The 12,824-nt window shown below is 34.1% G+C and overlaps 1 protein-coding gene across 1 annotated transcript; it reads left to right on the top strand.

The window, feature by feature from the left end:
• Positions 1-229: 229 nt before the first annotated feature.
• LOC107726122 (protein Hook homolog 2-like) lies at positions 230-12,359 on the top strand (the record flags this gene model as incomplete). Its single annotated transcript, XM_016535630.1, has 4 exons — positions 230-258; positions 11,020-11,092; positions 11,200-11,250; positions 12,227-12,359. Coding segments are annotated over exons 1-4 (286 nt in total), but the record flags the coding sequence as incomplete, so codon positions are not given.
• Between the last annotated feature and the right edge of the window lie 465 nt (positions 12,360-12,824).

Genomic DNA, 12,824 nt, shown 5'->3' with positions numbered 1-12,824 from the left:
CATGTTGTGCCTCAATTAACATGGTTTTTCCAAATGGCAAATCAACACTAGGAAGTGCACAGATTTTTACTTCAACTGAATCAACTTTTTCCTCCGTCTCAGCAGAATTGTCATCACACAAAAAGGTTTTTGACAGATCTACAGTGTCTTTTAGTTTTTGAGCTTGAGCTCGGGTCACCACACATGTGCTAAATGCATTAGGAAACACTTCCTGTAAAGCATCTTCATCATGTATCTCAGGAACATCTATAACCTCAGGTAAACAAAAAACTTTGTTACCTGCCAAGTCATTTCCTAATATGACCGCTACACCTTTAACCGGTAACTCAGCCCGAACGGCCAATTTAACTTTACCGGAAATAATTCCAGAACGCAAATAGACATTGTGTAAAGGAACTTTAACTACAGAGAGATCAATGCCTTGCACTAGTACGCTGGAACCACAGCTTGACTGTTCCGAAAATGGCAGCACACCCTCTAAGATTATGGACTGAGAGGCGCCAGTATCACGAAGGATGCGAACACTTTGTTTCAGAGTCTGCTTCACTAAAAGACACAACACCGTCAAAAAGAAATGGCTTAAATGCAGATTCAGCTGTTGTATGCAGAACTGCCGGCTCGGGAGATAAAATGGGACGCTCAACTATTGCAACGCTTATAAGCGTTTGTTTTCTTGCCAGCTTTGTGTTTCAGAGCGGGACAGGTAGCGATGAGGTGTCCCACCTCATGACAGTAAAAACATTCATGATTCTCCACATTACTTCTCAAACAAATTGGCTTTGTCTCTTGCGAATTCAACGAATGTTTGACTAGGGGTTTTCACATGATTTCGGAATTTCTGTCGGTATGCCTCGGGAACCAACTCGTAAGCGCGCAGTATGGCATTTTTCATTACCCCATAATCCAAGTCAACTCCGCGGGTTTGGGTTCTGTCCCCTCCTCTACGGAAGCCAACACTTGAGCTGCAACACCCGCCTCCCCCTCACCTTCTTCAGACAAAACCCGACGTTCAACCAAATGCTTGTAAATCACTTCCTTAATGTCCTGTTTCCTAGCACCACGAGTAACCTGTATTTGATACAAATCCGCGATCGTTAACAAATCATCTTTGTGGCAAATATCCAACTGATGTACTGAAGGTTCGATCACAAACTTATCCAATTCAAATTGAAGCCATTCCTAATTCCCTCCGCCTTAAAGTGAAAACCACCAGGCAAACGAACAAACACAAAGCCCGCTGGTTAACAGAGGCCACACCCATCTGGAACACAAACATGTCGACACACGAGCAGAGACATCGAATACATACAAAAACAGTGCACAGATGCATAGACTATCTTAAGGTCATAACAAGTTGCTAAGATATTTTAAGTTGATTAATTGTTTTGGGTGGTCGCCAGGGCAACACTCTCCAATTGTAATGTATTTAACATAGTTTGAACTTTTTTTTTTAAACATAAGTACAAAATGTGGTTGTTAGTGACTTTGGGTGGTTCCAGGTTGTTGCTATGCAGTTGTTAAAATAATACAAGTTGCTGAGGTGTCATGGGTGCTTGCCTGGGTGATATTGTGCAATGTCAAGGTATTTAGTATGTTTTTAACATAGTTTTAATGTTACTGTGTGGTTGCTAAGGAGTCTGGGTGATTTTCAGGGTGTTGCTATACAGTTGCTAAGATATTCTGCATTGCTAAGTTGTTTTGAATGGTTGCCAGGGTGACATTGTATAATTGGAAAGTATTTAACATGTTTCTATGTGGTTGCTAGGGAGTTCAGGTGGTTTCCAGGGTTTTGCTATGCAGTTGTTAAGATATTAAAATTTGCTAGGGTGTTTTACAATTTGCAAAGTATTTAACATGGTATTAATAATGGTTTTTAATATTACTAGGTGGTTGCTATGGAGTTTCAGGTGGTTTCCAGGGTGTTGCTATAAAGCTGCTAAGATATTCTGCATTGCTAAGATGTTTTTGGGTGGTTGCCAGGGTGACGTTGTACAATTGGAAAGTATGTTTCTATGTGGTTGCTAGGGAGTTTGGGTGGTTTCAAGGGTGTTGCTATGCAGCTGTTAAGATAATATAAGTTATGGGTGGTTGGCAGGGTGATATTGTGCAATTACAAGGTATTTAGTATGTTTTAACAGTTTTAGTGTTACTATGTGGTTGCTAGGTGGTTTTCAGGGTATTGCAATGCAGTTGTTAAGATATTCTAAGCTGCTAGGGTGCTGTACAATTGCAAGGAATTTAACATGTTTTTAAGCATGGCTTTTAATGTTACTAAGTGGTTGCTAGGGAGTTTCAGGTGGTTTCCAGGGTGTTGCTATGCAGTTGCCAAGGTGTTTTGTGTGGTTGCCACAGGGTGACATTGTGCACTTGCAAGGTATTTAACATGGTTTTTAACATTACTATGTGGTTGCTAGATTATTTTTGGGTGGTTGCCAGGGTGTTACTATGCAGTTCCTAAGATATTCTTTGAAGTTGCTAAGGTGTTTTTGGGTGGTTGCCAGGGCAACGTTGTACAATTGTAAGGTATTTATCAATTTTTAAAACATGGTTTTTAATGTGGTTGATAGCGATTTGGTTTGCAGTTGCTTAGTTATTTCAAGTTGCAAGTGTGTTATGAGTGGTTGCCAGGGTGTTGTTTATAGTAATTTATAATATGTTACTATGTGATTGGTTGTTAGGGTGAGTTTTTTTAAGGATGGTTTCCAGGGTGATGTTGTACCATTTCAATGTATTTTTAGTGATTTGTAATGTGTCTTATGCAGCTGCTAGGTTGTTGCTATGCAGTTTCTAAGTATGTAATATTATCTGTTATGTGTGGTTGGTAAGATATGAAGTTGCTAGGGTGTTCTAAATGATTTCACTCTGGATTTGTTTTGCTCATTTTATCATCTACCAAGTGACATTTCTTAAAATGTATAAGTTGCGTGCAAATGTTTATTACTGAAGGTCAGGGGTTTGTTCATAATTCAGTCTCAGTCGGCTAAAAGCTGCTTGACTTTTATGTTGCTTTGTGCGTCTGTAGTGGCTGCTCGTTTCTCCTGGAGTTTCCTCAGATGAAAGACACGGGGAATATTTACGATGTTTATTTTCTTCTCAGGTCTTCCAGCAGCACCTGCACGCAGTGAGTCAACACAGCGCCTCATTGAATCCTCATTTAAGGGTCTTCGTCTGTGTTTAGGCCACATCTGCAGGGTTATTGCTCTCTTGTATCAGATCCGCCCTCGACAAGGTTGTAAATCTTCATCTGCAGAGTGAATCTGGGGTGAAAACACACCTGTAGTGTCGCCCTGCCCTCATGAGCTCACGTCTGGAGTCTTGGGTTTGTAAATCCACCTGCCCTGCCCACAGTTTTCCTCACATTCAGCAAATCCCGTCTTGTTTTTCCTGTGTTTCCTGCACCTGGCACACTGCTGCGATGTGCCAACACTCTCGCCTGTCCATCAGTCAGAGCTGGCAGCGGCCGCACATAACCCACATTCCTGCCTTAAAGAAGCAGGACACCCACAAAACCATCATGCATTCAATCTGCCTCAGAATTATGGAAGGCAGATGGGGCCAAAATTCTTTAAACGGAACGTGTAAAATTTGACCCTATGTCAGCACGCACTGTTTGTCTGTGCTTCTTTTGTATGTGTAGACATTCTGGCTGTGTTAAGGCATCAGTTTTACTGTGTTCAGATGAAAAATTTGTATTTAAAATTTGTTTCTCAACTCGCACACATTCTGACCGTGCTTGAATGTGTAATACTTTTTAACGCAGATTTACATGGTCAAATTGTTTGCGTTCCGTTTAAGGACTTTTGGCCCCGTCCACCTTCCATATTCAGTCTGCATCAGAAGCTGTTTAAAACCGAGTCTGTTCTGACGTCAGATGTGGGTGTGTATCCCTAAATTAGAGTCTGACAGCACCAGCATCCAGAATGTGCAGAGAGCTCTTCTGAATGAAGTATCATTTCATTTTACTGTTTGTTATACTTTTGTGCTCCAGACATAAATGATTCCTCAAATCATGTATATTGTTGAGGATTTAAACGTAAAAAATCGATCAGATGCACTATTTACAAGAAAAAAGTACACATATTATTAAATTTTTATACATTTTAAAATAACTATATTTTAATTATATTAAGAATTATGATTAGACAAAAGTATAGCTAATTATTTATACTAATTTATTATTATAAAATGTATTACCATTAAATATTTTTAACTTATTTAAAGAGAATGTTCATTAATGTTTTTTATGTTTAGTGTATTTTATTTTATTGTTTGTCAACATTTTTAAAATTAAATTGAGCTATTTATACTCCTCTGTCAGTGTGTTTGTGTATTGATGCTTTGGCAATGCAGAAGCCTATGTACAATGTACATTGAGAATTAAGCGAGAGAGAGAGAGAGAATGTGTCACTGTTACCTTAATATTTAAATTTTTATAATTTAATAATTTAATTTTAATTTATAATTTATGCATTTAGCAGACGCTTTTATGCAAAGCGACTTACAGTGCATTCAGGCTATATTTTTTTTTTACCAGTATGTTTAAAAAAAAGCAATTTTAAAATGTTTATTTTAAAATAATTATATTTTAATTATATTAAGGATAATCACTATTATTATGCATTGTATTGTTATAGAAAAGATTAAAGTTATCAAATCATAAAATTATTTTAAAAAATATATTCTAACTATATTAAGAAGAACTATTGGAGAAAGAATAATTATATTATATTTATTTATTATCACATTTATTTTAATAAAAATATTATTTAACTCATTAAAAGAAAATGTGCATTAATGTCTTAATGAAAGTTCAGTGTATTTTGTTTTATTGCTTGTCTATTTTATTATTAAATATTTTGTTATTCATATTTCTATTATCATTACTTCTACTTAATTATTTCCCCTTTCTTCTTTGTATGTTTGTGTGTTGATGTTTTGACAACATAGTACGCACAGTATTAAATGTACATTGAGAAGCGAGCAAGGGAAAGAAAAATAATGTGTCACAGTTATTTAACGGAAGTAGTTTTAGGAAGCACATCTGGATGGACAGACGGGTCGAGCGCAGAGAAGAGGAAGTTTCTTGGATGAAAATAGCCGTCTTGTGAAAATCCCCTTCCTGTCTTTTGCCAGCTTGTTAGTCACGAACTCCTGGAGGATGACTAACCATAACCAGAGAGCAGTAGTATGTAAACCAGTGACCTTTAGTTTCCTCCGTCTGCATCTCAGAGTCCGGCAAGATCAGATTTAACACGCGCTCACAGACGAGCTCCAGACCTGTCAAAATAAATGTTGAATTGTTTTTTTTAATGCAATATTTACTTGCAGATAGGTTACACAATGAACATACAGTAACTGCAATAAGAGGTGTTGGGTAACCACGGGTGATTGACAGGCCGGATGGGAAGAGCAGGAAGTGACGTAAGCACGTGTGTGCGTGTACATGTGTCAGAAACAGAAAGTGTGCTAGATCTGTCAAGTAATATAAAAACAGGTCTACGTGTGAAGTGTCATGTGTCAACACACACAAAAAATTGAGTTATTTTTCCAGTAATTTTGTTACGAAGGCGTTGTAGTGCCACGTTTAAAAAATAAAAACTCTAAGATTACGTGATTAAACTCATAATATTGTGAGAAAAAATGGTCAAAGCATACTGCCCCTGAGAGTATATGACACATGGTGGGATTTCTGCTAATAATCCCACATATATTCAAATCACAAAATATATATATATATTTTTTTTTTATGAATGCAAACATCACAAAGATGACATTAAAGATATACAACTTTGTATAGAGTACACAACATTTATCAACAATATGTACAATGTCATCTGAACATACAGAACAAAAAAAAAAAGAAAAAAAATACAAATAAAAATTGGAAGAAAGGGGAAAAAAACAAAAACATGAGGGTAAGATATTAATTTATATTTCAATCACAAAATATAACTTTAATCTCGTAATTGCTATGACGTACATCTCGTAATTTTGACTATTCTCAAAATATTTCGACTTTATTCTCCTAATTTTGACTTTGACTTTTCTCAAATGTTACGACTTTTAATCTCCTAATCTTATATTTATTATTATTATTTTTATTTTTTAACGTGGCACTAAAACGCCGTCGTATGTCAAGTGCTGCTTATATGGGATTTACACATTTATATGGGATCGGTCTGCAAAGAAAATAATTATTCTAAAAATTAAAATGTTCTAAAAACACATTTGTGTCAGACAAGACAAGTATGAATAATGAATTATCCACAATGTTAGACGCATTTTGAGATTTCCACCATTATAATGATGATTTGCTTTGTACTTTCCCGGCTGAAAAACAGCTAAAACCAGCCTAAGCTGCTTGGCTGGTTTATCTCATCCAGCCTTTGGTTTGCAGGCAGGTTTTAGAGGGGTTTTGGCCACTTCTTTAGCTGGGAGACCAGCTACTTCCAGCTTAAACCTGCTAAACCTGCCAACCAGCTTTGGCTGCACTGTAAAAAATAACTGTAATACTGTAAAATTTACAGTTTTTGGCCGTAAATGTGTTTACAGTTTTTCTGTATTTTTTACAAAATTATTCTGGCAACCACAGCTGCCAAAATTATTTTGTAAAAACTACAGAATTTTTTTTACAGTGTGGTTTTAGCTGTTTTTTGTTTTGTTTTTGTTTTTTGTTTTTTTCCAGCAGGGTTAGCACTGACTGCAATACTAAACACGTAATTATAATTCATTTTAATTGTCTTCCAGATTTCTTCCACTTGCTGATGACAAGGAATGCATAATGAAGCCTTAAATAACACTTTGTCATTATGTTATTTAAGGGCTATAATAGTGTTTTTGTAGTTTCTGAAATACCTCTCACAGACCCGGTTGACACGAATGTAGGCAGAACATTTTTTAAATCTACATTGAAAAATAACAGAAATATTCGCTTTCTTTTTCTTAATGATTATGTTTCCATTCCTCATGCTGCTTCAGAATGGACAGATTAGTGGAAAATATTTTGTAGGAAAAGGTTTGGACTCTCCCTAACAAGTATCCATTGGTAAATAAAGTTAAAGAGATTCTTTGCTTCCAAGCTACTATGCTGTTAAAACCTTTAATTGTGTCAAACTTTCTGCGACTCACAAACAGAAACTGTATCTGTTTTGGCATTGTGTTCATACGAGAAAACCTTGGCGAGACATCTGCCAGTTCATTGTAAACTTCATAATGACTTTTAAAACTTTAAATGTATGCTCACTTTTTGCTGTTTTTGTATCATTTTCATGTTTTGTAGGAAAGATTGTTGTGTTTGTTGTTATGTGATCTGTTTAATTTTTTGCATTTATTTATTTATATATTTATTTATTTTTAATGTAATTGTTTTTTTTGTTGTTATTTTATTATTATTTATATATTTAATCTCGCTCTCTTCTGAATTTTAATTGCTATGTATTGTTTGGCCATCCTTGAACCCTTGGCTCTTTTCCTTTCTTGGCATATGTTTTTCTTTTCACTTTTGTATAAGAAAGTGTTTAATAATAATAAATAAAAAAAATAATAAATAAGTATCGCTTTTTATTTCTCCTCTTTCCTACTACTTGTTTCACTTCTGTTTCAGTTTTTTATAACCATTTCTTACTATGTGTCAGTAAGTTGTTGTTATTTTAGCATGTGTGTTTGCCTCAGTGTTATTTTTTTAGGATTACTGATGAACTAATGTACTTTGATTTGTATTAGTTATCTATTTTAGTTTTAGTTACAGTTGTAGTAATGTTGCCATTTTATTAGTCAGGTTTTTTTAAGGTTTAGTTTGATTTAATTTGAGTTATTTCAGTACTTCAACATACAAAATGGAAATGAAATAATATATACAGTATATATTTAATGTATATGTATATGTGTGTGGCAGTACATACACATATGTAGTTGTTTTTTGGTGTTTGGCTTAGTGTTATGTTAGAATCATTATTATACTCATACCTTTTTTTCTTTTCATATTTTGAATTGTTTTTAGCTTTATTTTTTTTTCATTTAAATGTTTAGTTTTGAAATGTTGTTGTATGCATTTGTCATTATTATTTAATTTCTTTTATTTTCTTAAATGTATATATATAGTATTTATAGAGTTTTAGCTTTTAGTTTTAATTACTTTTTCTTATTTGTAAGTCACTTTGGATAAAAGCGTCTGCTAAATGACTAAAAGTAAAAGTAAAGTAAAGTAAATAATAATAAAAAAATAACACTAAATCTGTTCACTTTGGCTATTGGCTGCCTCCATCTAGTGGTCTGCGTCACAGTGGTGTTGTTTTGGATGTTTGTTTGTTTTTTACTTTTAAAAACATGTCTGGAAAACTCAGTAAGTATACATTTTTACAATTTTGTAATTTTAATGAATTCTCTACATTTAGGAACGGCTGGACACAGACCATATTAACTTAATTAGCCTACAACAAAATGTATTATGCATGATGGAAATGTAAGCGTGATAGAACAATAAGTAGGCCTGTGCTGCGTTCAGCCCGACAAAACGGTGCAAAACGTGTTTTAAACAGAAACGGTGGTGCCACCTTCCTAAGGAAAGGATATGGACCAGAAGACATTGCAATTACTAAATGATATTTAGACAGACTTAAAGAAGTTCCAGATCTATACTTGTGCTCTTATTATTTCAGTAATTTTGCCTTTAATGTAAATAAACTTGTGCAAACAATATACTTGCTCTTGTGAGTTTATTTGGAGGTTAATTACATTATGCGAGCTGTCTCTTTAATACCGCGTGGTTTATATACACGCTGCTGCTGATTGGGCTGACATGTTTGACACACCCACCAAACAAGAGAAAACGCATCTCAAACCCCGTTGCACACCGTTTCCAGGAAACATGTCGTTCAAACCGGAAACCGTAGCAAAACGTTGCACACCTGTTTGAGCTTGAACGTGCCCCAAGTATGAGTAACCAAACAATTGCTGGTCCCCATTGACTTCCATAGTATGAAAAGTCAATGTATGGAAGCCCGTTTCCGCCACTGAAAAAAAAAGGTAATTGCGACCTTTTTATCTCGCAATTCTGACTTCTTTTTTTTTTTCAGAAGTGTGAGATATAAACTCACAATAGCGAGTTATAAAGTCAGAATTGCGAAACATAAACTCGCAATTCTGAGAAATAAAGAATTCTCAGAATTGCAAGATATAAACTCACAATTCTGACTTCTCAAAATTTTGAGTTTATATCTCGCAATTCTGGCTTTACACGCAATAGCGAGGTTATATCTCGCAATTGCGAGAGAAAAAGTCAGAATTGCGAGATACAAAGCAGCAATATCCTTTTTAAATTTTTTTTATTCAGTGGAGGTAACGGGCTTCCATAGCTTCCGGCACCTGTTTGTTTAACGTTGCCAACATTCTTCAAAATATCTTCTTTTGTGTTCAACAGAGGAAAGAAACTCATACAGGTTTGAAACTTGAGTAAATGATGACAAAATTTTAATTTCTGGGTAAACTCCTTTAAAAAAAAATGTTTTAATTACATATTTAAATATTATTTAAATACGAGAGAAAAAGTCAGAATTGCGAGATACAAAGCAGCAATATCCTTTTTAAATTTTTTTTATTCAGTGGAGGTAACGGGCTTCCATAGCTTCCGGCACCTGTTTGTTTAACGTTGCCAACATTCTTCAAAATATCTTCTTTTGTGTTCAGCAGAGGAAAGAAACTCATACAGGTTTGAAACTTGAGTAAATGATGACAAAATTTTAATTTCTGGGTAAACTTTAAAAAAAAAATGTTTTAATTACATATTTAAATATTATTTAAATAAATTAATTATTTACACATATTATGTAACTGACCAAAGGTCCTGAAATGAGTTCAGACTGATTATACGAGTTCAAAACAACTCGTGGTTTGACTTACTGGTTTTGATCTCATTATTGAGACACACTGCTGTATATGTACTAGAATAAATAACTAATTAAATAAATATCCTGTTTTCCTCTCATCACAGTCTTTTAATGTTTTTCTGTCCTAACTACTCGGTACACAGATATTACTTTGGGCTAAACGGTCTAATATATCAAAGTAGGCATGAACTATAATACATACACATGCATTTTTTATGTTTACTTTAATCAATTTCATTCATTTTGTTGTAGGGCTGCACAATTAATCGAATTTCTAATCGCGATCACAATTACATAATCGTTCAAAGCGGCAATTAATCGTTCAAAGTCCACTTATGTTATTCTGCATGCTTAAGATGCTTTTTTTCTTTCTACATGTTATCTTAAAGGTTTTTCCATTGTTTTAATTTTAGTTTTAGTATAACATTATAATACCATGCATATTTTTACCTTTTTATTTAAAGAGAAACCAATCCGATGTATAGTTGACATTTGAGGCAATAGAAGTTATTCAGTTAGTGTTTTCAGCTTGTTTATTTTCATATAAAAATATGGCATGCAGTTGCTTCAAACAAAGGTGTAAACATCATTCATTTAATCGTAAATTAATAATCGCAATTGCAATTTCAAAGGAATAATCGACAATTATGATTTTTGTCATAATCGTGCAGCCCTATTTTGTTGTTTAATTAATTTATTTTAATGCATGTTTATAATTTATTTTTTATTTTAATTAATTTATTTTAATAAATGTTTAACTTTTATTTTAATATATTTTTCCTTATTTAATTAGACCCTAAACTCCAACTTTATTTATAAAGCACAATATAAAACAACAAATTTGACCACAGTGCTGTACAATGAAATCAATTAAAAATAAAAATAATAATAGTTAATTAAATCTTAATACCCATGAAGAAACAAAAATACACACCATACAAGACTAACCCAGACGAGTAACTACAACGACAATACCTCAGCACTCATCCCTGATCAAAAGCTAATGTAAAGAAATATGTTTAAACATAAATAAACCACATACGTTTTTTATATATATATATATATATATATATACAATTTTCATGTCTGCGTTTGACTAATCTTCTGTCGTTTCTGTTCTGTTTGTGTCCGTCAGAGATTCGTCCTGGTTTAATGAGACATGGCTCAGCAGGATAAAAGAGGATGGCGGCACAAACTGGAGGCTGAAGGTACTTTACTGTAGTTACACTAGTTTTCTCTCTAGTAAAGATGTCTTCTGTACAGTATACTGGATGTGCGTGTGTCTCAGTAAACACGTATGTGCTCTCTCTGACAGGTCAGCAACCTCAAGAAGATCCTGCAGAGCATGATCGAGTATTATCATGATGTAAGTTATGTTTTTGTGTGATTGAAATCTATTAAAGCTGCTTTCCTTTGTACCTTTGAACCAGAGGTTCCCATAAAGGGGATGCAAGGGGGAACGAACGTATATTTTAATATTTATGGGTGTGAAATGTGTAAATTTAACTAATAAAATATGAAAATATATACTTTTATATTGTATAGTAACTATATAATATATATTGTTGTTATTATTATTATTATTATTATAAATAAATATTATTTCTCATTTTTGCCTATTTTAATTAAAAAAATTTAATACTACAATAACTATTAAACTAGATAAATGAATAAAACAATGCCAAGGCAACATTTCTCATTTTTGTTTATTTTAATTTGAATATTACAATAACTAAAACTACATAAATGAATGAAACAAATAAATAAAAACAAATTAATGCTATATAGACATTAAAAAAACTAATAGGGATTACTAATAGAAAATGCACAACAAATGAAAGTGAAAATGGAAAAAAATTTTTTAAATCTAGTTCAAAATATTAAAACTGTAGTAGTATATCTGATACTAAAATAACACAAACTACATTAATCAGCAACATAAAACTAAATAAAGGAATAAAATGTAAATAAAAATGAAAATGCTGTATATATTATTTAGATACATTTATATATTAAAACACAATTAAAATTGAAGTGAGAATATAAAATATAAAAATAAAATCCAAAATATTAACAAAAACTTTAGTAGTATATCAGTGATGCTAAAATAACACAGACCCATTGTACACATATTCATGAATATTGATAATATAAACATTTGTGTGTGTGTAAGTATACATTATATGTGCACAATGGGTCTGTTGTTCTATTTGAACTCTTCACAATGTGTTTTATTCAACCACGAATAAAGTGTCTGTACTTTATTAATAATACTACTAAATGCCTAATAAAAGCACCTATTAAAGACACTGTTATTGGCTAGTAGCGTGTGTGTGTGTCAGGTGTTGGGTCAGCAGGTGTCTGATGAGCACGTGCCTGACGTGTGTCTGATCGCTGAGATGGGGGTCCTGACTGAACTGGGTCGTCTGCTGCAGCTGGTTCTGGGCTGCGCCGTCAGCTGTGACCACAAACAAGGTACAGAAGAAGAGATTATAAGCCCTGAGTCACATGATCAGTCACGTGAGAGAGAACAAACTGAGCTGAAATTAGAGCGACCCCCGCTGACAGCATGAATGGAGGCCGAGAGAAATCACTAGGGGGAGAGTGTGAGATGCCATTTATGGCGCTTTTCCACTGCGTGGTACGACTCGACTCGGCACGGCTTGGTTTACGTATCCACTGCAGTTCAGTACCGCTTTAGAGTGGGCGGGATTATTCACATGTCGTTATAGTTGCACCGCCTCTACTGCTGCGACTCCTGAAAAACGTTTTCATTCCGCTTCGCCCCATCAAGCTCGCTGGATCCGCTCCTCTGCTATCAACGAGAGGGATGTCTGTACTTCCTCAACAGACAATGAAACAGCCACTTTTTGGTTGTTAAAAAAGGTGCGCTTGTTCAAAACAGTTGCGTTCGATCCTTCGCTGGCTGTGCTGATTTAA

Source organism: Sinocyclocheilus rhinocerous, unplaced genomic scaffold (genome assembly GCF_001515625.1).
Source record: "Sinocyclocheilus rhinocerous isolate Xijiao unplaced genomic scaffold, SAMN03320098_v1.1 scaffold3055, whole genome shotgun sequence".
NCBI classification, from domain to species: Eukaryota; Metazoa; Chordata; class Actinopteri; order Cypriniformes; family Cyprinidae; genus Sinocyclocheilus; species Sinocyclocheilus rhinocerous.
Note: the sequence above shows the minus strand (reverse complement) of the source record. Positions and strands in the feature narration are given on the sequence as shown.